Source organism: Anabrus simplex, chromosome 6 (assembly GCF_040414725.1).
Source record: "Anabrus simplex isolate iqAnaSimp1 chromosome 6, ASM4041472v1, whole genome shotgun sequence".
NCBI classification, from domain to species: Eukaryota; Metazoa; Arthropoda; class Insecta; order Orthoptera; family Tettigoniidae; genus Anabrus; species Anabrus simplex.
Genome location: NC_090270.1, coordinates 153,107,491 through 153,131,579, shown reverse-complemented (window position 1 = coordinate 153,131,579; position 24,089 = coordinate 153,107,491). Strand labels below are relative to the sequence as shown.

General features: G+C 37.7%; 1 protein-coding gene across 2 annotated transcripts in view; it reads right to left on the bottom strand.

Annotated features, from left to right (window-relative positions):
- LOC136875595 (GRB10-interacting GYF protein 2) overlaps window positions 1-24,089 on the bottom strand; it is a 171,146-nt gene that overhangs the window by 21,964 nt on the left and 125,093 nt on the right. For both annotated transcript variants that reach the window (XM_067149137.2, XM_067149138.2), the window contains exons 6-8: window positions 22,838-23,024; window positions 14,582-14,701; window positions 1,848-2,101 (exon numbers count right to left, since the gene is read on the bottom strand). In XM_067149137.2, the coding sequence (XP_067005238.2) occupies window positions 1,848-2,101; window positions 14,582-14,701; window positions 22,838-23,024 (561 nt within the window). The remainder of the gene's footprint in view (window positions 1-1,847; window positions 2,102-14,581; window positions 14,702-22,837; window positions 23,025-24,089) is intronic.

Below are 24,089 nucleotides of genomic sequence, written 5' to 3'. Positions count from 1 at the left end.
TAATTCTTATTTCTGTTAAAGTATAAATGATTGACAGATTCCAGAACTTCAGTAGTCAGCAAAATTATTGCTCTGGGATTATCTATTTCCACAGTTCCTACAATTACAATACCTATGTAACGATCCTTAACTCTAGCAGTTTAGTCGACCCAGATGAAAACCTTTTTCCAGCGGGATCTTTCGTGTTTTAATTGTGCTTTTTTCATAGAAGGGTACGCTATGTAGTTTTTCCTTGGTGTACATTAATTCAGAATGGAGTAAACTGTGTACCGTCCTAGAATTCCCTCAGTTTAAAAACAGGAATATTTGCAGTAACAAGAAACTTTGCAGTTCATTACAAAGACTGAGGTTGTACCCCAGCTTGTTGATGTGTTTGGAAGGAGTGTCCAGTATTTTTCCTCCTGCTGATATTCTGAACACCGCACAAGTGTTTGTCCTAACTGATGTGTTATTGAGCAGTATCTTTTTTCTGCTCCCACTTGCACTTCACACACTTTACAAAACTGTATTTTATCATCTGTAGAAAATATTTCATCCCCAAATTTGAGGCAATTTATCTCAAGTGGGCTGTCTTGGATGGCTTTACCTTTGGGCACTGTAACACACACTCAAAATGGTTACATAACTGACACCCACACTGTGCAACTAAAACTGACCCGAAGCAACAATGGAACTGATGTACACCGGCAGAAATAACCCACTGGTGACATCGCACTGTGAATGCACATCAATGGTGAACTGATAAAGCCTTAGTCCTCTGAAGATCATCCATAAATAACCTCCTGTTAAGGAACAAAGGTAAGGGATGGACAAAGTTACGTACTCAGCTTATAAATGAATGCAGAAACTTCAACATTCATATTAACTTTTGAGTATGTAAATAGAGAAACTTGTTGAATGATGATTTAAAAAAATGTATATGAATTTCAAAATCACCAATAAGAAAAAGCAAAATCATTTGATGAAATAATGACAAAATATAATGACCCCCTCTTTTAAAAAAAAAAAAAAAAAACAACCAGAATGACTGAATAAATATGCATTTCTGTTATCTGGTGGGGGACCATGAACAGGATTTGTCTGTTAGCAATGTCTATGATGCACCAATTAAAAGCTGAAATGTCACCAAAATCCAAGCCCTAATCATAAGAAATTGTTAGACGATGCTTGTTGTCAATGTCAATGGCCCCACAACTTTTAGAGATATAGTGTATATATGCATTTAATGTTTAAGTTCATTTGGGCCTACAAGGGACCAAGTTCAGTGCATGCTTCCCCACTTCCTGACTCTTCAGTTACCAAAACCTTTCATGTGACCACCTATTTGTTCACAATACCTCACTGCCAGGAGGAACTTTTTAACAGAACACTGCATTTCTTTATGTCAAATTAATTTACATCAGATCAGAATTTTTCAACCATTAAATACGGTAGAGTACAGCAAGTACATTCAATACAAACATTCTTGATACAGAGCTGAAATACCATGGTGCAAATTAGCTTGTGAAAATCCAAGTACATACATAATCTTCCATCTACTTCATGCACCTAGGAGCAGAAATTCCTCTATTGCATAAGTGAACCTCAATAAATTCCATGAAATACTTAATCTCTTTCATACCTCTCTGACAATCAAAGGACAGAAATCAAAATTGGCAGTTAGGTTATCACTATGACTCTACAAGCCTTGATGGTAATGCACCAGTAACTTACAGAAAAATCTAACAGTGACTTTGTTATGACTGACACTAACCAAGTAGTGACTAACTTGATAGATGAAATTATATAGTAATTTTATGGAACAGATATTTTTGAAAATTAATGCACAGTAGGTAAGGGCTTATTACCTCTGTTTGGCTCTCGGTACTGAGCCTCGCGTCCCTGAGAGGTCTAGGTCCGTAGGTCTTGTGGCAGTGGTACGTGGTAGTTCGTCGCCCCTCTCAGGCCACTCCTGATACGGAGATGGTAACCCTGGTGGTGATGTAACAAAACCTTCATCATCCGACAGCACGACTGGTGGTGATAGAGGCTGTTGTTGTTGCTTCTTGAGCAATGCCCTCTGTTTTGCTCGTTCCCGAGCCCTCTTTGCTTTCGCTCTTTCCTGAATAAAGACTTAAGAATTAAATTCAAATTATGGGCAGAATTATCCACGTTTAATATTTAGTAGGACTAAGCTAATTTGAAATTGGTCAACTTAAATTCAGCTGGATTCTCTTTCAAATCCCAGGTTCATCAATGCTAGAAATTAATATTTAATTCAAATTCTAGATGGAAATATCCGTATACAAACGAACCTCAGTTATGCGTTTTCAAATGGAGACAGCTAAAATAATGTATAAATGAGAAAAAATAAAAGTGAATTTTCTTATGGAACTGAAAGTGTGTTACTACATTATTACTCAAACTACTGAATAAGAAAACAATAAATGAAACCAACACACACACACACACACACACACACACACACACACACACTGAAGTATTTCGAGTACATTACTACACTGAAACATAACAATTTTTAGAGATATTCTATTTCTCACCTTGACAAAGCTGAAGATATTTCATTATTGGTATCAAATAAGTGGCTGTGTCATTCCGATTTTTCATGTACATGGAACTCTATTATAGTCTCCTGTGATATCTATAACGCACTTATCTGTAGGCAAACATTCCTATTCCTGGGACTATATATCATAAAGAACCATGACAATCCCACATAGCTCTGCGCATTGGAACGGTATGAGTAATAAAGTTTGCGATTCCGGTGTACCCAACAAGTTACCATTTCTTTCAATCATGAACTGCTATGCCATCTATAGCTCATTCCATGTTAAGAAAACAGTACTGTATTGCTTTTGTGACAATAGGGTGGCCATATCAAAATGCTCTGCTCAACAACATAACGGGAAAATGGCGGCACAAATTTGTGAAATTCAGTATTTAAGTTCAAGACAAAAAATGGAAGAAACTAAGCCACAAATTATTTTTGTAAACTACAGGGGATGGGGGTAAACTACGGCACAAGAAAACCTCCGCATTGAAGTGTAAGGCCAACTGGGTGAGAAGATGGACAAATAATTTTTATAGGCTCGAGGGGTGAGGGATGCATTTAACTGCATTTAATAAATTTCTCCAGGCAATAAAGGCTGGAAAACAGATGCAACACAAATACTGTAGATGACTCTACAAAAGATCACAGTATTAATTTTAAAGAAAGAAATTACACACGTAGGCTTACCGCATAACTCTCACTGAACGCAAGACAATTACGCACTGATTTGAAGCCTAAAAACACCCACAACAAATAAATACTGTACACGACTTCACTACATGATGCTTGTACTAGGGTAACACAGAAGGAAAATGAAGGAAGGCAACAAAGCGATGGTTGTTCCCGCCGTTGTGCTTCCTCCCTACAAATGTATTTATGGAAAAGGAAATGTTATGTAAATATTTTAATAACTCACGGGCAAAAATGCCTCATCCTTTTTATCTATCTTTCATTATACATTAGTATGTACATTATAATATCCCTTTAACCACGAGGAATTACGGGTGTCTCAGAGGGGGTGTGTTCACTCCTTGTAGGTCCATAAGAGCAGTACTGTTTTCTTAACGTGAAATGAGCTATAGCCCTGAATCTTGAGACTGACTTAGAGCTCAACAGAGTGCATTTGATTCCCTCCTTTTTCCCGTATCCCCTCCACACCATTTTGGCGCCTGTTCATCTCCAGATCTTGAAGCAACTAAACGTGTTTTGGTGGCGTGTCGACAATGGTACGCAACCAGGCTTCAAGATGAAACACGTAACTGTGGAAATTCATCCGTGTAGAGTAGTATAAAGGGAAGATGTTAAATAAAACATTTGGTTTGGTCTTCATTTCTGTTCACTCAACATAATAGTATTTTTTAAATATTCTCTGCAGGATGTTTGAGAGAGATAAGTGATATGGATGTCTTTCGGTAAGTCATGCCGGCTAGATTAGGCATGGAACTAACCAAGTAATATACCATATTTTGCTGCATGATTTTTTTTTTAAAGTTATATAAGAAACACAGGGTCTCTCTTATAAACCCAGACCGTCCAGCGGAGTTTTTACTTTTGGAGACCTAAGCAGCTGTACAGGAGGCGCGTGCGTAGTTCTTGACCTTGTAAGGAGCGTGCATGTGTTCAACCTAGCTTCAGCAGCCAGTCAATAACAGCTGTTAACATGGCAAGACAGTTATCATTGCAACACCATATTTTCGTATGTAAAAGGTATTTTAGGTACGAGTCGGCTCGACGGGTACACGATACATCTGTTCAGCAATTTCCTGGTGAAGTGCCACCTTCACGAGCACAGATTCATGTACTTGTAAATATATTTGAAACTACTGGCACAGTGCTCAATAAAAAACATGCACGCTCACAAACAGTTTTAACGAAGAGGAAAATTAGATGACATTAGTGCAAATCCAAAACAGTCACTCAATAAATCACTCACAAAATGAGCCAAAAAAGTAGGGGGTTTCGGTTCCTTCTGCACACAGAACTACAAAGCTGTTACACATCAAACTGTACAGGTTTACACAGGATCATTCTTTAAAACCTGCTGATCCAGCCACTAGAGTGAGATATTGTGAGTGGTATATTGCATCACTGAATGATCGTTTATTCGACCCACAGCTTGTGTTCTTTACAGACAAGTTTCATTTTAATGGTTGTGTGAACACTTATAATTCTCGCTCTTGGTGTGCAGAAAATTCTAACGATGTTTATGAACTCCCTCACTGTGATAGGAAGGTTGGTGTTTGGTGTGCTGTTAGCATAAGACGAATAATTGGGCCTAATTTTTTCGAGACGACAGTAAACGCAAAGAGGTACCAAGATGACATTTTGACATTCTTCCATCCGTTAACGGAAGAAGAAAAATTGCGTGGGTGGTTTCAACAAGATTCAGCCCCTGCTCATAAAGCAGAAGATTCCTTTCTTACAAACTCTGAAGTGTTTGCAAACAGAGTGATCAGTGCTAGCCTATTTCCCCCTCGTTCTCCAGATCTAACAGTGTGCAATTTTTACTTCTGGGATAAACTGGAAGAAAAAGTGTATTGAACAAATGCTCACATATTGGAGGAACTAAAAGAAAACATTACTAATGAAATCAGAAACATTACAGTTCGGTTGTGTGGCCGAGATAGCAGAGCTGGTTCGACATGTTTCTCCCACATTCAGTAATGTCAGACGTATCCTATTCTGACACGGCAAACAGCGTGTGTGAATTGGAAGCTTCAAGAAGGGTCACTGAACTTTGAAATGAATTACGAAGTGGTGTATCAAGCAATTTTAAAATTTACATTATGTAAGACAGTGAATAACAAATCAAGGGAAACAGTGAAATGTGTTCGTGTAAATGCTGCAAACATTGAACGTGCTTTTCAGATCATCCAGCCGAAGCATGATGTTTGACTCTTGCCTCGGGCAAGTGAACTATGATAAGTTAGGCCGGAAGTGACACATACATCTCACTTGAAGTGTAACTCCTTGCAAGTGAAACATAGGAATTCATAAATTATATGTTTTTTCTGTAACCATATGTGGTTTGTGGAACAATATAATGTAGGAGAAGTCAACTACATTGAACCAAGTTTTCGTGTATACAAATCGCAAATTACATCTACAGTATGTTGTGGTGTAAAAATATGGTAAAGAGAAATCATAGGAGTGGTATATGAGATACGAGATCAGCAAAGACTATAATAACAATATGGAAATCAGTTTCCAGATCACTTTATTATTTACAGTCAAAATGGGAATCGGCGGACACAGTGATGAACCCGGTAAGATAATCCCAGCCTAGCCATGAAATGGAGGTCAACTGCAGGATGTCAGCACCCAAGATGAACAACTAAAACGCAGTGGTCATCCGACCTGACTGGAAGATTACATAGGAGCCAGGCGAGTACCATTAAAAGTATTTAAGTTATTGTATACATCTATCACTACAAAAAGCTTACAGGATACTAGTGTAACGTCAGGTAGTTAGTAGATTCAGATCCAAATAAAGAATGGTTGTACATAACAATTAGTTAAACTTATTTAGAAATGTTTATTGCATTTTGGAGTAGTATTTAAGTTGAAATTCAGACATTATTATTATTATTATTATTATTATTATTATTATTATTATTATTATTACTACTACTACTACTATGAGCTGATATGTTTGGTTGATGGAGGGATGACGTGGTGTGTTTTTGTTGTTGTTGCTGTTGTTACCAGGCTATGTCGAGACATCTAATACATTCTAGTGAATTTTAATGACAGACTTGATATCTAATTAGCATCTTAAACAGCTTTGGAATGTCTTGGAAGTAAGTGTTCGGTATGGTAATTAGTAGCAAGTCTTCTTTGAATATACGTCACGATATGATGGAAATAACATGTATTAATAGATAAAGGCTGTATGGAATATGACAGTGTCCTCAAATTTGGATAAATGAGGTTAATGTTAGGAATAGGTTGATTTTCTATGGATATGTTTTTTATATTTTCAAGGTGCTTTCGGAAATGTTAAGTGACAAACCCGTGTTCTTCGAGGAATTATTTTACCCATGTACTGATGTTAATTAAGTCTCCTATTTTTATTCACCAATGAACTGTGATGGATGGTATTTAGATGTGTTTGCGCTGACTTCCGTAATATCTGATAAATTGAATCTGCATGCTAATTTCATTCCAGGGTATTATTAATATTAGTTTAATTTCTATTCTTATGGTTTTCGTCGGGCTAGTGTTTTGGAGACTTGTATATATTTTCTTCTGTTGAAATGCAGTCCTCATAGTAGTTCTTTTATTAGTTGCCTTTATGGGAGTGATATGCTTAGGGTTAACGTAGTAAATTAATTTTAGATTAGATCCCCTAATGACAGGTAGTGGTGTTACAGTGATAGGATACATTCAGTCATCTGCTAGTGGTAATTACTATTTTGGATTTAGGAGGGAATTTTATTTTATGAACGTGTAACCAAGCTGAATTTAAGTGTAACGATAAATTACTCCAATTATTCCGGTTCAGGTGTTTGAATTCATGACTAAGTAAAAAAATGTTTTTTAAGAAATTCAAAGTAATTAAACTAAATTAACTACAACAATGATCATACTCCAGATATAAATGATTAAAGTTTAGATTTAGAGACGTTTAAATTCTTCAAGAAATGTAAAGATGAGGTAACAGAGTGACTTTGGAAATGCAGACACAGCTGGTGTATGTTAGAACAATGCCTTTTAAAGCCATTTTCCAACTTTTAGTCTTTCTAGTTATATCAAATTAACACTGAGTGACATTACCTTTCTTCCTTTTATTAAGATATTTCATGGCACTCTTTTGATAATTATTGAAAAAATGAAATGGCGTATGGCTTTTAGTGCTGGAAGATCCCAGGACTGGTTCGGCTCGCCAGGTGCAGGTCTTGATTTGACACCCGTAGGCAACCTGCGCATCGTGATGAGGATGAAATGATGAAGAGAACACATACACCCAGCAAAATTAGCCAATGATGGTTAAAATTCCCAACCCTGCCGGGAATCGAACCCGGGACCCCTGTGACCAAAGGCCAGCACGCTAACCATTTAGCCATGGAGCCGGATGCAATTCTTGATGAGAAGACCACTTTATTAAATTATGTGTTCAATCTCCTTAACAGCAGTGTAAAGAATTAACATTTGGTCAAGAAACTGTACCCCAGTGACATAACCCAAATGAACGGAGTACTATAGGGGAACTCCTCGAGTCCTATATTATTCAATATCACAACATCCGATGCGACAAGAATCATCCATAGGATGGATAAAGTCATGGTGCACGTGTATGCTGATGACATTGTCATAGGAGGACCAATCCGGCAGTAAGTCCAAAATGCATTCAATAGACTCCCAGAATGGTTAACAGAAAATAAATTAACAATTAACACTAAGAAGAGATTCCGGAAAGGAGGAAAGAATGCATCGAAAGATCAATTTTACTTAGGGGAAAACAAATGAGCAATTGTGAATCAGTTCAAATATCTGGGCATTTTCCTCTGAACGACCCTGTCCACCTTCTCTATACATGTTAAAGAAAAAAGCAACAGCAGTGATTAAAGCCATGAAACACATCCCAAACCCAGAAAAATCATCTTTGACTAATGGAATAAAACTATTTCAAGCAAAAATAATGCTAGTTTTAACATAAAGAATAGAACTAGAAACCCTAGAGATTCCTCAAGAGAATATTTGGTGTATCAAAATTCACATTTGTTTGAGAGTTGTATATGTACTAACAAAAGACTATCTAACAGAAGTGATCAGAAAAAAAATGCTTCTACCATCAACGACTGCCCTTCAACATGCATTACAACTACAAGAACAAAAAAGAATTGGCATTTGGTGAGAATTTTACGGCAATGATGCGATGACGAAAAGGGAGTGAACTTGGTCTAACTACGAGTTAAGACATATGGTCACCAGGTTTGCATGTAGTGATTTCCATCATGCAGTCTGCATCAATAATAGATTCATATGTTATGTGAACTGTGTGGTAAAAGTTGTGGAAGATACCACTTGCAATTTTACAAAAAGTGGTCAAAATCATTATGTGACTATGCTAAACAATCATAATGCACATTGTGAACATTTCTTCTTTAATAATAATAATAATAATAATAATAATAATAATAATAATAATAATAATAATAATAATAATAATATCTGGAAATAGAAACTGTCAATCACAGTTTCCCAAAGGATCCTGTGACTTCCAAAATTGGGTTGACTAAATTTAAACTATTGGATTTGGTTAACTGTAAAAATGAATATGTAAACAGCAAACTCATTTGGAAGCATATTGGTAAGGCACAAGGATTAAAACAAGAGTTATGCATTATTTAAATGGAAAGAAAAAAAAAAATGAAGAAAATTCTTGTTTGACAAATTGGCTCACCTGACTTCACACCTACGCAGATGCGGTCACTGGCACGTGGAGGTAAAACTATTCGATGGACAAGCGAAGAAATTTCCCATTCAGTAATGATAAGGGCATTATCTCCTTAAGCCTATGGCTTCCAGAAAGACAAGCTTGGATTATCTTTGCCCTAATCAACAACTTAAAACATATGTGTGCAAAGTTTACTTATTGTCCTGGTATTCTTGATAATGTACTGAAGTTGGTGTCAAAATGTAGTCAAAATTTGATGATGATGATGATTTTTTGTTGTTTAAAGGGGCCTAACAGCTAGGTCACTGGCGCCTAATGGTAAGAGGTGAACGAAACGAAAATTGAAACTTCAAAATTTATCCACTGACTAGAATCTAAAACGAATGATGGTGAAAACATGACAGTGAAACAAAAACAATCAGTGGATCCAACTCACAAAGCCTGAATTACTGGGGTGATGCATTATTATCTAAAGGGGTCCGAAATCCAGGTCGCTTGCCCCTCATAATGGTACTAATCGCTGGGAGGTACAACGATTATGTTCCTTCTATAGTGGTACTAATCAAAGGTAATGTCGACTCATGGCATTTCTCTAATGGTGGTACTAATCACAGGAAATGTAGACCTATGGTATGTCGCACGCAATAGCATCACTCACAGGTAACACAAACCCATGGTGTTCTGCACATAAGGGTACTACTAACAAGCAACGCAGAACCATGGTGCTCCACACAGTGAGACTAATCACGAGTGCCGGTATTCCCGTAGTGTCCCTCACTAAGTAGAACTAATCACAGGCAATGTATACTCATGGTGTTGCTCACATAGTGCTACTAATCATAGGAAATGTAGACCCACGGTGTAAGACACATTATGGTAACAACCACAGGTAATACAAACTCATGGTATTTGTCACATAATGAAACTTCTCTCAGGTAACAGGTAACGCACACCCTTTGTCTTTTCTTTTTTTTTTTGCTTAACGTCGCACCGACACAGATAGGTCTTATGGCGATATGGCGACGATGGGACAGGAAAGGCCTAGGAAGTGGAAGGAAGCGGTCGTGGCCTTAATTAAGGTACAGCTCCAGCATTTGCCTGGTTTGAAAATGGGAAACCACGGAAAACCATATTCAGGGCTGCCGATCGTGGGGCTTGAACCCCTGGATGCAAGCTCACAGCCGCGCGCCTTTACGCGCACGGCCAACTCGCCCGGTACCAATTGTTTTAGCACATTGTGGTACTTACCACGGGTGCCAGCCAAACCCAGGGTTTTTCTCACATAGTGGTACTAATCACAGGCAACATACACACGTGGTGTTTCTTGTAAAGTGGTACTACTCACAGGTAGCGCAGATCCATTCTGAACCCAGGGGAACAGACACACTCCAGCATAGCGTTACGGTACATGGACATTAGTTTGTGCAGCCTGCTCCCCCGCTTCAGTGGAATACACACAATCGTAGACGCTACTAACCACAGAACCATAGTGTTCTTCACATAAAGGTACTACTCATTGGTAATGTAGATCCATGGTGTTCCTCACATGGTGGTACTAACTGCAAGTTATGTCGACCCATGGTGTTCCTCACGTAAGGGTACTAAGCACAAGTAGTTTCATGGTTCTAACGTCGTCATCCCTTGGTCGCATCTTTTAGTCTCCTCTTGCAACAGGCAGGGTATACCGCGGGTGTATTCTTTGTCTGCGCCCCCCACCCACAGGGGGTTGTGTGTGTGGTCCGCGAGAGCTATTTTATTTCGCTCAAGTCCGCCGGTTAGGTATCCCTTATCTGCCTCCTGGGACGTGCCACATGGGAGTATCACCTCTCCTCTCGCTATGAAAGCGTAGTAGGTTCGTGGTAGTCAAAATTTACCTCTGGCAGATAAACTGTGTTCTAAGCTTGATGAAATGTACATAAACAGCAAGGTTGGCTATGATGTTGGAACGGATCAAATTCTTGGTCCCAATTCAAAAGTTCAGGTAGAACTAGTCGGAGGACTATGCATTCAGTGGAAACAGCCCATGTATTTTGGTATCTATAAGACTATGAACTGATCGTTACTTTTCAAGATAATCATTGCTGTAGAATTTTTAGGAATTAAAGTATTAGCCACTGTTTCTGATTTAGGAGGCTGTGGGACACAATGGAAGGAACTCCAAATATCAACACAAAACACAAATTTTATTAATCCTGCAGACTTTTTGGATGAAGGGATCGTATAGGAAGACGGTACAGAAATAAATGCAGGAATTTTGACTGATGGGTCGAAGAAAGACATTGGTGAAATTAAACTGTGCCACCAACTTGATCCTCCTTTTCTTACTGTAAAATGGAACGAAAGACAACATGTTGGACTAAGAGTATATAGTGTACATTTATTAACAGCTTTTTTAAACAGCTTTTCGAATGAAGGCTTTGGTATAATTTTTTATCAGTACAGTAGTATGATGTGAAAATAGCATGAATTAAGTCAGACCAGAAAGCACAGCACCTGGCTTGCAGAAGTGCTGTCCAGTGCTGCGTGGCTCATGACGTCATGCACTGCTTCAGCAAAGAGACGCATTCCAGGCCACAGTGGGCCAGCCCTTACTATATGGTTGTGTGGTTGTGTTCCCCTATTACAACTGTTCTTGATCATAGTGGCACTCATTCCTTTTTTATCACATCATTAATCTCTCCGGCCAAGGATGATATATTTACACTTACCAACGAGACAGTTTTCCCTCCAACTGAGCAATGCAGGGAACTTCCAATACAGTGGAACATCAATTATCTGTTCCCGGAACAAAATTTTTCTGGATTATTCCTTCAAATCACATGGTCCTACGAGCATTCTAATTGAATCATGTGTTAAAAATTCTGCCTTATCTGTTTCTCGAAGAAACTATTTCCCGTATCAACTGTCTAGAAATTTTGGTCCTACCAACGCTAAATCCTCAAACAAGCATTTTGACGACTGGCAGAATCGAACATACCTAATGCATTCGAGAACTTTTGAGAGTCTATACTTGCATTCAAAACCATATTCTCAAGTACAACATAACCTGCAAGTTGAATAGTGAGACCTGTGCAGAGTCTCTTTTAAGCAATATTTACTGTATGATGTGGAATGTTGTTGTAGAATATTTTATTTGTATTCCCTTTTACCTACCTAGCCTGTATGGTGTAGAATATTATTGTGGAATGTTTCGTTTGTACTCCCTTTATCTACTTAATTAACTACTAGATTGTAAATTATTGTTCTGCAACATCTGTAACATTCCGGAAAGGTGGTGACTCGGACTTTTGGAACAGGATGTGTTGGCCCCTGATGATTCTAGAAGCATGTCCTTACTAATTCTGGAAGATGGAAAGTTCGCGATTAGTGTCTGCCTATGTTCTGGAATATTGTCAAAACATCGCTGCTTGATAGAGAGTTTTGATTGGTGGATATGGGTGGTGATAAGGAAGTTCCTGTGCTTTGATTGGTCACTCGGTAATCACACCGGGGCCGGACTTGCCTTTTTAAAAGAACGAGGCAAGATTTCGTTGTCTTTCGTTTTCTTGTCACTCCAGCGATTAGACACACGTCGGCGAATCTACCCTCCCAAGATGGGCTACCTTGGGGTAAGCACTGTTGATCTCAGTTCCACTTCAATTTATATTTAAAGTTCGCTTGTATTTTCACATAGGAGTTTACCCTACTTGCCCAGACTCGCCACTATTACTTCAGATGCCTTAGTTTTTCAGCTGGGCCTGCCTGTTTGCTTTCAAGGCATTCCCCTTTCCTTTGTTTTACTAAACATGTAATTTGTAAATTAATTTAATTTCCCGCGGGGTTTGCCTCTAGTAACTCTGTGTCACTAGTTTTTCCGCTTCCCCGCATCAGAAGTGTTTTTGGTGTGGGAGCAAGTTGAACTGGCCTCTGCGCCAAGTTAATATTGAACGTGTATCCTGTGTTCCCTCTTACCCTCAAAACTGTATTGTAGAAGTTGCATTATGTTAAGATATCACTAGTTTACCTCTTGACCTAATAGCAATGTTCTTGGCAAAGTGCATCTAATTTCATTTTGGAAATGGTGTACCTGGATTGTTTGGATAGATGAATTTTGTGTGGAATTTACCTTGCAATGTTTATTTTGGAAAATAATATCTTGAATCAAGGGATCACCGCTGATTTTTCTGGAAACCCGCAACTTTCATATCTCTATGGCCCTGGCAGGTTTCCGAGACCTGCGCCTCGTTCCTTTATTATAGTCGTCACGTTGCCCAACCTGATATTTGTGTATTAGTGCAATTCATCTGATGTTTATTGTGTGTTACGGTTTTAAAGTGCTGTGTAATTTGATTTATTTTCCTCTTTTCTTAACTGTGTATCGTGTAACCACTGGAAGTTACAAATAGGCCTAACGGTAATTTATGCAGTTCCAAGACTTAAAAGAACATACTAAATACACCAGTAACCCAATAAGGTAAGATTCTAAAAAGGGATTCTGCCATCATATTGGATGCTTTTGCATTGGATGTGCTTTATTTTGTCTAATTTTGGCCTACTTTGGACAGCAGAAAACAAGTGGTTTACTGGTTCGTTTTACCTTTTCTTCCCAGAATTTTTTCATCCTTTCATGGAGGTTCCTCCTCCTCCTCCCTTCTGACTACAGGGTCTTGGCCTTTGTATGTAGTTCCTCGAACCCCTTGAATTTATCAGCCCCAGTTTGAAACACTGCTTGATTCCAGATCTCATTTGTACGGATCCCAACTTCTGCCGTATGTTTTCTTGTCTCTTGAACCAATTTTGTGGTGTTCTTTACTTGGGGGATGTAGTTGATAACTCTCTTTGTTAGCCTATTCTCACTCTCATAACGTGTCCATAAAATTTCAATCTTCTCTTGTGCATTGTGTCTGATCTTTTCTGCATGCCTGTATAGATCTTCATTTTTCCTCTTTCACCAAGTACCGTCTTTTCCTTTCACTGGTCGTAGGATCTTCCTTCAAAATTTTCTTTTTTTCTTTCTTCACTAGCTCCTTAATTTCCATTTTCTTGTCAGTACCAAGCATTCTGAGCTATACAATTCCTCTGTGTAGACAACTGTTTTATTTTATTAGATTAGAGATCACTAACTTGCCATGGAGAAACACTGACTGGAACATGCAGGATCACAGAGAATGGCATCAACTTATAGGAACAGCAACAAAGTCCTTACATCATGATACTCTATTCATAAGTGTAATGAGAGATTTTTTTTCCCCCTATTTGTTTTACATCGCACCGACACAGATAGGTCTTATGGCAATGATGGGACAGGAAGGAGCTAGGTGTGGGAAGAAAGTGGCCATTTTGATAGGAATTTATTTTGTTTCTGAACTTTTATTTTCCTGGATTGTACGTTTTCTTTTGTTGGAGTCCCTCTAAAAATGGAGAACTGAGGTTCCATTCTATGTGGGGGCTGAGAGGAGTTTCAAGGATAAAACGCTTGAGGATTGCTCTCCTCCGTAGATTCGATACTAAGAACATCAAAATAGGGTTGGGAACTGTGATTGTTGAACTTTCTATTCTATATCTGTTAGCATGTATAACGAAGTAGGAAAAGAATTATCATGCCTTCGTGAACCAACATATAATTAAGCATCATCATGCACATTACTTGCCCTCTCCTGCAGCAATCTGGCCAGTTCTTTATCCTGCGCCTCAATGGCCATAAGCCGGTCTTGATCCAGCATAGAGCATTGTTGCAGGCCTTCCTGTTCCTGCAGCAAACGAGCTAACTCCTGCAACAGTCGAAAGATCACAAGAACATTTTAATGATTCAAAACAATAATGCACTTTTTCTTAAACTTTCCTTTAAGCTAATATACTTTTGCAATGACCTACAGAATCATGAGAAAATAGTTGGGGCTTTCAATCCAAAAATGTCTCAACACAGATGAGTTAAAGCATAAAGGAACATTATGAAAATCCCTTCAGCCAGGGCAATTGTATGTCCTATAGCAGAAAACTTTATTATCTACATAATCTGTTTTACTCATTTATTATCGTATCACATTCTAGAATTGAAATAACTGCTGAAGGCTGGAAAAATGCCACTTCCCATTATTGGCAAGTAAATAGTAGTTGCTGATTTGTTGATGAACAAAGAATAGCTTGGTCAGCAGTTTCCAAGTACTTTGGTCTGAGACTGAGCCACCCCGCTGTCCTCAGCTGCAATGAGTCCTAAAGCAAGCATGTGAAGCCAAATCAGAAAGAAGGGTGTGATAGACATGGTTAGGTCAATCAATCAAATAGACGTTCACAAATCAGGACAAAATTGTGAGTGTCCCTCAACATTACTCTGTTCATTTCCTGTAGATTTCACAGTTCTGAAGTGTTCAGAGCAAACAAGTGAATTTACAGATGCATTGGAAATATAAGAACCTCTGTGGCTCAGGCGGCAGCGCACCAACCTCTCGCCGCTGGGTTCTGTGGTTCAAATCCCGGTTACTCCATGTGAGGTTTGTGCTGGACAAAACGAAGGCGGGACAGGTTTTTCTCCGGGTACTCTGATTTTCCCTGTCCTCTTTCATTCCAGCAACACTCTCCAATATCGTTTCATTTCATCTGTCAGTCATTTATCACTGCCCCAGAGGAGTGCGACAGGCTTTGGCAGCCGGCACAATTCCTACCCTCACCGCTAGATGGGGGTTTCATTCATTCCATTCCTGACCCAGTTGAATGACTGGAAACAGGCTGTGGATTTTCATTGGAAATATAAATTCCAGTAAATAGACCTGAATCGTTTCTTGGGAATTAATTTATTTTGGAACCTATTACATTGCAGAGGAAATATATGAAGTTTCAACTTTATTACGTCTATTCTGCATCGATGGTACACCCAGGCAAGTTCAACTTGGTAATGATGCAACACACGAGTTTTGATATAAAAATATATATATTTTCTTACAAGTTGCTTCATGTCGCACCCAAACAGATAAGTCTTATGGTGACAATGGGACATGAAAGGGCTAGGAGTGGGAAGGAAGTGGCCGTGGTCTTAAAGTATAGCCCCAGTATTTGCCTGGTGTGAAAGTGGGAAACCACGGCAAACCATCTTCAGAGCTGAGGTTCGAACCCACTATCTCCCGAATGCAAGTTCATACCTGCACCCCTCTAACAGCATAGTCAACTTACGCGGTGATATAAAAATAGAACTATGACAGTGATACTATTCAGCCATATTCTTGAGATCATTTGCGAGGTATGAGGACAATTTTAGAGGTGAGCAGGCTGATGGTGCAAATTTAGCGGATGACATGGTAGAAGGTTTTAAAAAAGTTAAAAATTTTAAAAACATGATTTTCTAAAATTTATTTCAGACTTGATTAAATTTTTACTTAGGGATAATTTGAGATCATTCTTAGATGGTGTAACTATGTTTCACTACTTGAAGTACATAGGAGTAATAATGAATAAAGAATGGAATATTTTGCAGTTGCATATTTTGAAAACACGTAGTTTTATGTGTGTAATTACTAATGATTTTAATCTTCAACCACTTAAAAAATTATTTGAACTCTCAAAACATTGTGAATTTTTTTAAATCTAACGAATTTGCCTATTGAAAATAAGCCACTTTTTTTATAAATTACCAGAAGTATGCAAAAAATTTCCACTGATTGACTGAGATTGGAGGTTGATAATATCAAGATTTATAATCGCTGGTTGAAGGAAGCTGTTGACATCATAGTTTTTGTTTGCTGCCAGCTACACAGAGGAATGCATGTACAAATAGAGAGTAATTCCATCACGTGCATTTGAACGGTACAAAATGCCTAACCTTAAAATAACTGCAGTACGAAAACCATGGGTTTTATTGCACAGAGAAGAGCACCATAATGTGTTGGTTTAGAAATTGTCAGGTGTCGTGGAAAAGAGATGATTCCATCTGAAGACACCTGATGCCTGCAAAAATATGTTAAGAGTTCAATTTTCGTAAAGATCGCGAAACATCTCGCGTTCAGACATCAATTACCCCTATTTTAACAGCGTGCAAAACAAAAAGAAAATCAGTGAATATCTTGGAAAACTTGTAGCAGACACATTTTTTTAAAAGCAAACATACCAATTTCGAAGCTGGAAAACAAACATCAAAATCATCGATGTATGAATTCATACAAGGACAGATTGCATTTAATTTTGTTTACTGAAAGTTAATTGGCATAAATTGAATGTATAATAAAAACGTAAGATTTTCAAACAATATGCAAACTCATTTTCAACTTGTACAGGTCAGATTACATGGCCTACGTTGTTGGTGTATGTTGCCTGTCATCAAATATTTACTATTTACTAAACAACATTTTAAAAAGCTTTAGGAAGTAATTTTTTAATATATTGGTATTGATTGGTTGCAGAAGCTGGAGATATTCCTTGTGTCAAAATTATCAAACAAAAGCATATTCGAGAACCAAACCACACAACACAACAGCTCCAAAGGATCATGGCCTACGAAGCAACCACTGGTCAGTCTGAAGGGCTGCAGATTACGAGGTGTCGTGCAGTCAGCACGACAAATCCCCTCACCTGTTGTTCTTGGGTTTCTAGACTGGGGCCATCATCTCATCATCAGATAGTAGATCGATTATAATCACATAGGCTGAGTGGACCTAGAACCAGCCCTCAGATCCAGGTAAAAATCAGACCTGGCCAGGAGTCGAACCTGGGGGTAAGAGTAGGCATGCTACCGCTACACCATGGGGCCGGCTAAACGCATATTCCAGCAATGGTGAACGAAAGGGTGCAAGAAATTAAGAGCAAACTTTCAGGACAGAAATTGGTGGTGCACTATGATGATTAACCCCTCAGCGCCGACCTCTATACGTGGTATAGACCCTCTTTTCTTCCGTAGCCGCCGACCTCTATACGTGGTATAGACCCATACATGGTTTCACATTTACGGCTATAGAGCGAAGAGTTTTGGAGTTACTGATATGAAAATTGTTTTGTTTCCAAGAAGACATTTTCGGGTTTATCAGTGTTGTAAATAAGAATTGAAAAATCGTTATAATGTAGTTGTTTTTGCAAGGATAATTATTTGTCAAATAAGTCTGAGCACTAATCTCTTGCTTTTTTAAAAGTCTGTTTGCTTTCTTCTTTCCCACAGAATAAAATAAGGAAATGATGATCTGAGAAGTTTGCCTTTTCGTGTGATGTTCTTTGCTCCATTTGTACATTGGGAGTGCGGTTTATTTATTATATTTGTCTTTATTTCTCAGCTTGTAATATTTTCGTAACTCTCCACGAGCGCTCTGTGTAGGCATCAGTTAGTGTTGCTTTCTGTCATACGATACGAGAACCAGTTCATGGTATATATCTCGTTTGAAAGACGTCTCGACCTTTTATCTGAAATATGTATCGAGTTGCTTTGTTTTGTCATAAATGTTATTCCCCTCATTCAGTTTCGTCCTGTTGCTTTCGATCTCGCAGCAGCTTCACCAGTCCGTGTAACGCGCCGCGCTCAGCCGAGGTATGACTGACAGTAACGTGCTTGAAATATTGTATAATTCAGATAAAAGTTTAATCGGAAGTAGTAGTGACAGTATAAGCAGCAGTGATAATGAAATAGATGAGGTAGCAGTGGTAAATGATAAGAGTGACGATGAGGAGGAAACAGTACTTGGAAATTTTGTGTAAGAGACTATAGATAATTATACAGGTCAAAGAGAAGTTTTCAACAGTGAGTTATGATTGCTAAATTCTCTAATAATACTCGCAGAGGTCACAGAGACAAATATTGAGCAATTACCTTATCGGGTTCAGCTGGTGAAAGGTTTGTTTACAAAATACGCTCGGGAGGGAGAGGAACGAAATATTCAAGGCCGGCGCGCATCAGATAATACAGTTCCAAGGTAGCAGGAAAGACATTTTATCATGAAATTAGCACCCAAGAGTTGGAAATCCAAACCTCAGAGACATTGTATCCTGTGTTCAAAACACGGCGAAAAGAAGACGTCAGTGTACTGCTGCCAGGAGTATGACTTGAGTCCCTGTCTCAAAGAGTGCTTCGAACTATCACACGGAACTAAATTACTAAGGAAATGTGGAACAATTATGTAATTATCTGCATATACATAGTTCTGTCATAAGGAATTCCAAATTTCGTGAAAATCGGGCTACTCTTATACTTGTAGTTATGCTTTAAGTGAATCGATGCATTTCAGTCGCGTGTAGTTGAAATCTCATCCGGCCGCGGAGTAGGAAGCTATTTAAATGGCTGTGACGCTGAGGGGTTAAAACTACAAACAAATAGGAAGAATGTATTTCTGTTGTATATAAAACATTAGAAGTAGAAGATGATGTAGAACAGTAATATGGAAATGGGGAAGGCATCAGGGATGGATGAAATTAGGGTGGAAATGATAAAGGCTGCTGGACCTGTTGGACTACGATGGGTGTACAGATTGTTAAAATGCATATGGAAACAGAAACTTGTGCTATAGTTCATTCCATGTTAAGAAAACAGTATTGCTCTTATGAAAACAGAGTTGCCATATCAAACGGCACTGCTCAACACCATCACGGGTAAACGGCGGCACATAAATTAGTGAAATTCAGTATTTAAGTTATAGATAAAAATGGGAAGAGACTAAGCTGTAAATTATTTTTATGATCTAAAGGGGATGGGGAGTTTACAAGGGCTATTTTTGGTTTGCACGTAATCGGAGGCAAAATACGGCACATAAGAACCTCTGCATTGGAGTGTAAGGCAAACTGGGGGAGAAAATAGAAAAATACTTTTTTATGGGCTCGAGAGGTGAGGCATGCATTTAATAAGTTTCCCCAGGCAACACGGGGTACTACTGTGCTGTCATATTGCTCAAAATAACAATAGTAAAACTTAAATGCGGTCGTGAAAAAAGTGGTAAAATTAAAATGTGCTTAAGAAAGAACAGCTAATTAACAAAACAAAGCACAAATAACACACATGGCAAATTTTTTTATCAGAATTTATGCCATGACGTATCGCTGCACACCACCACACCAAAATCTTCAGTAATAACTTCTGTACAGTACAAAAATAGAACACACACAAATACTGTGCAATATACAACCAGCTCTCACTCAGCACAAGACAACTATGCACTGATAAGCCTAAAAAACATACATGCAACAAATAAACACTGTATATGACTTCACTCCAGAAATGAGCTGCTGGCGGTTCACAGAGTGAGGGACTAAACGATGCTTGTACCAGAGCAACACAGAAGAAGAAAAATGAAGGAAGGCAATGAAGCAATGGCTGTTCCTGCCATTGTGCTTTCTCCTTACGAATATATTTATGAAAAAGAAAATAGTTATTTTAATAACTCACAGGCAAAAATGCTTCATCCTTTTTATCTGTCTTTCATAATACATTACAAGGTCCTATTCATCAAGTGAACTACACATGAGATTATCATTATATTATATTTTTAGTCATTCATGAACATTTTTACGATAACTGTAAAATTTTTATCTCACCTATAATCATCATCAAACACATTTTAGAATAATTTTAACCTGATGCCTGACAAAAATAAGGTTTTGATAGTGACAGAAGATGCCTCACAGTAAAAGCCAAAACATGTCTCACATTGAAAAAATGTTTTAACTTAAATGCCAACATCTTGTATTGTATTGAATAGGTGGAAATAAATATTAAGTACTTCGGTCATATCATGAGAAAACATGATTCACTGGAAAAGACCTTAACGCTGGGGAAGACTGATGGTAACAGGAGAAGAGGGCGACAACGGATGAGGTGGATTGATGACATCAAGGAAGCCACGGCTCTCAATTTAGAAAGACTTTGGGAAATAGTATAAGACAGGAAGAAATGGCGCACTTTGGTCTATGGGGTCACGGAGAGTCGAAAGTGACTAAACGACTAACAACAACAACAACATTTTCCTATATACATCTTAAGTGGTATGTTCCGAGCTGTCAGCAGAGGAATGGTGTGGAATGACATTAGTAGACAAATAAGTTTGAGTGGAGTCTTTAAAAATAGGAAAGATCAGAATATGAAGGTAATGTTGGAATTCAAGAGGACAAATTGGGGCAAATATTCATTTATAGGAAGGGGAGTTAGGGAATGGAATAACTTACCAAGGGAGATGTTTAATAAATTTCCAATGTCATTGAAATCATTTAAGAAAAGGCTAGGAAAACAACAGATAGGGAATCTGCCACTTGGGCGACTGCCCTAAATGCAGATCAGTATTGATTGATTGATTGATGATCTATTCTTCAGGTAAAAAACATGGCTGATGATCCCTACTATTGATAGGCAAAACATGTACCATCCAATGTAAAAATGTTATGTTAACAATTTTAATAAGGACAAAGACCTAATTTTTAAGATTGTATTGTATTGTACTGTATTGAATAGGTGGGTGAACAATAAAAATATACTAGTGTTATTTATTACAAATAATTTCAATACGGACCAAAAAATAAATTTTATCCCTAGTTATAAAGCGGTCTGATTGCAATGAGCACAATGTAGACAATGTCAGAGATACAGGAATCTCAGAATGAACCCTGAGAACCATATAAGAAGTAAAGCAGAAAAAAATTTACAGAAAGCTGCAAAACTGCGATCAGAATTAAGTCATCCAAAATAACACAAATAAGGGAGCCAATTATGGAGAAAATGACTGAAGACTCTTAAAGTTATGTACGTAGATGGGATTTCACACTGTACTAATGGCATGAATAAAAAACTTGCACCTGCTTAAAACTTGCATGCTTTTTATTTTGTCCTCGAAATAGTCCCTATCTCATATTTAACCCCTATTATACTACATTCCCTTTAAGCATTTTCGTATTACGCGGTGATTACTTGGAACAAAATATCTGTGCATAAATTAGGCCTACTATACTTATGCATAGTGGTTTGCAGGACATTCAGTTATTGAGAAGAAAGCTAGCCAGTTTAAAGATGATGAAAAAGTAAAGTTTATTGAGGAAGTGGATGCTAATCCACACGTGAAACATCTGGCATTCACCTAGATGTTGGACATTCCTATGACTACTTTAAACATAATTGTAAGCAATGTGTATAGTCTGAGTTTCTAAGAACGGTTTTCCTTGATGTTTTACCATGTTGGTGTTCTTAAAATGCATTATTTCTTTATTTCTTTCATTAATTATAATAGTAAACATTTGTTTCTTCGTTTCTTTTTCGTAATTATTTTTTTGTTCAAACCTAACCTTAAATTTAACAGAAAAGTTGGATGTAAATTTTTAGCACATTCCCTCCTTTTTTGGTCCCCACAAAAACATCCTAACCAGTAGAGAGAGAGTGAGGGAGTGTGTGTGTGTAATTTTTCAGGGATTACAATGTTTTGCAAATTCATGCTTATATTAATACTTCAGAGAGATGCAACTCCCAAATACAGCATCTGAATCACATACCCAACTCGCTCGGTATTATGACCCTTCAAGTTTTCTTGGTTCATTGAACACTGAAGAGATGGAAATCTAACTTGGAAAAGATTCATTAATATGCCATTAAATTTGTATTTTGAATGAAACTGGACTGAACTAGGATTCACGATCATATCCTTGAGAGCAGGTCAGAGCCAAACATTATGCTATGCAGCCAGCTGTGAGCAATTCTCTTGAACAAATGATTTTCAGAATATTATATAGAATCTAGCACAACTTATTTGAAGATGTGCACAGCCTCACTCGACGAGTGTCACTCTAGTCATGGCTCTGCAATACATGACCAAGAGTGCACCCGCCAAGCGCAACTCACACTCAAAAGCAGCTACTATAAACAACAGCATCTAAGGCAATAATAAATAAGATAAAGAAAACAGAGGTAGATTGTAAAACACATGATTTCAGAAAAGGTAAATTAAGCTATGACAAAATTAACTCACAGCATCTTGCTCTTCCTGTATTCGTCGGGCCTCCTCCTCCGTCAAAGATGGAGGGGAATGACCTGGTGTAATTTCGTAAGCTTCCTGGACAACTGTGTCGCTGGAAATCTGGTAAGCACTTGCTGCACGTGGATCACACAAGGACTGGCATGCACTCTGCAGAGGAGTTTCATTTATGTTGCATAACCTATGAAAAGGTAAATATAAGTGCTCATAAATATACAGGTCTAATTTATCATAAAAAATCTACTGAAGAGTTTTTTAAGCCTTTGCCACTAGAAACTGATGTAGTGTCCGTTCATGCCTGTTTTATACACCTTTCTAACTGCCAGAGAAAAGGAATGAAGGTTGCAACTTCCTCTTGAAGTTATAGATAAAATGCTCCAAAAGCATTTCATTATTTCACCAAGCACAAAAGAAATAGTTTGTTGTTTTGAGTAAGAGATTGTTACAATTATAAAAATAACAATTTAAATACAATTACTATTATGTTTCAGATGACTGAAGCTATTAAAAAACTAAGCAATATTTTGCAAATACATTTTATAAAATTTGAACAACTTTTGAAACTGAAATTAAATGCCAATGAATTTGTTGATCATTTTAGAATGAAGAAATTATTACTACACTCAAATTTATTATCACACTGGGGGAGAATCTTACTTGATCTCAATGAAGGCCAGACATATCCTGATAGTGAAATAGTGATACAATTTCAACATTTGCAACTGGTAAAATATATATTATCTTAAATGTTAGAATTAAGAGAAGCAGCAGAAAACCATGGGCATCAGAATATTCACTCAATGTTCAAACTCCCAAGAACACAAACCAAGGCTCAACCCCAACCACAGCAATTGTGGCTTGCGAATTGAAAAGATCTCACCAACATTGCTGTTCTGAGTAAAACTAGATGAGCAGTAAAATTAGCTGAAGGAGTAAGGTGGTGGATACACAGTGTTTTGAAAAGGGAAAGAAGGAAACAAGCTCTGTATTTGCAATTTAATTTTGTAATAATAAAATAAAAAAACCTCATGATCAAGAGTTCTTGAAATGGTTTGGAATATCCAGGAAGTTACTGTTATTAGCCCATATGCATTTTATTTGTTGTAATATCTCAAGCCATCTCTTTTCAGTTTCAACTCAATTTATCAGTCTGCCAAAACTAATTGAGTAAAGAATCATCAATTAGCTGAAAAAGAAAACATAAAGTAACAGTATTATAACTGAAAAAGAAATAAATTAAAATAGA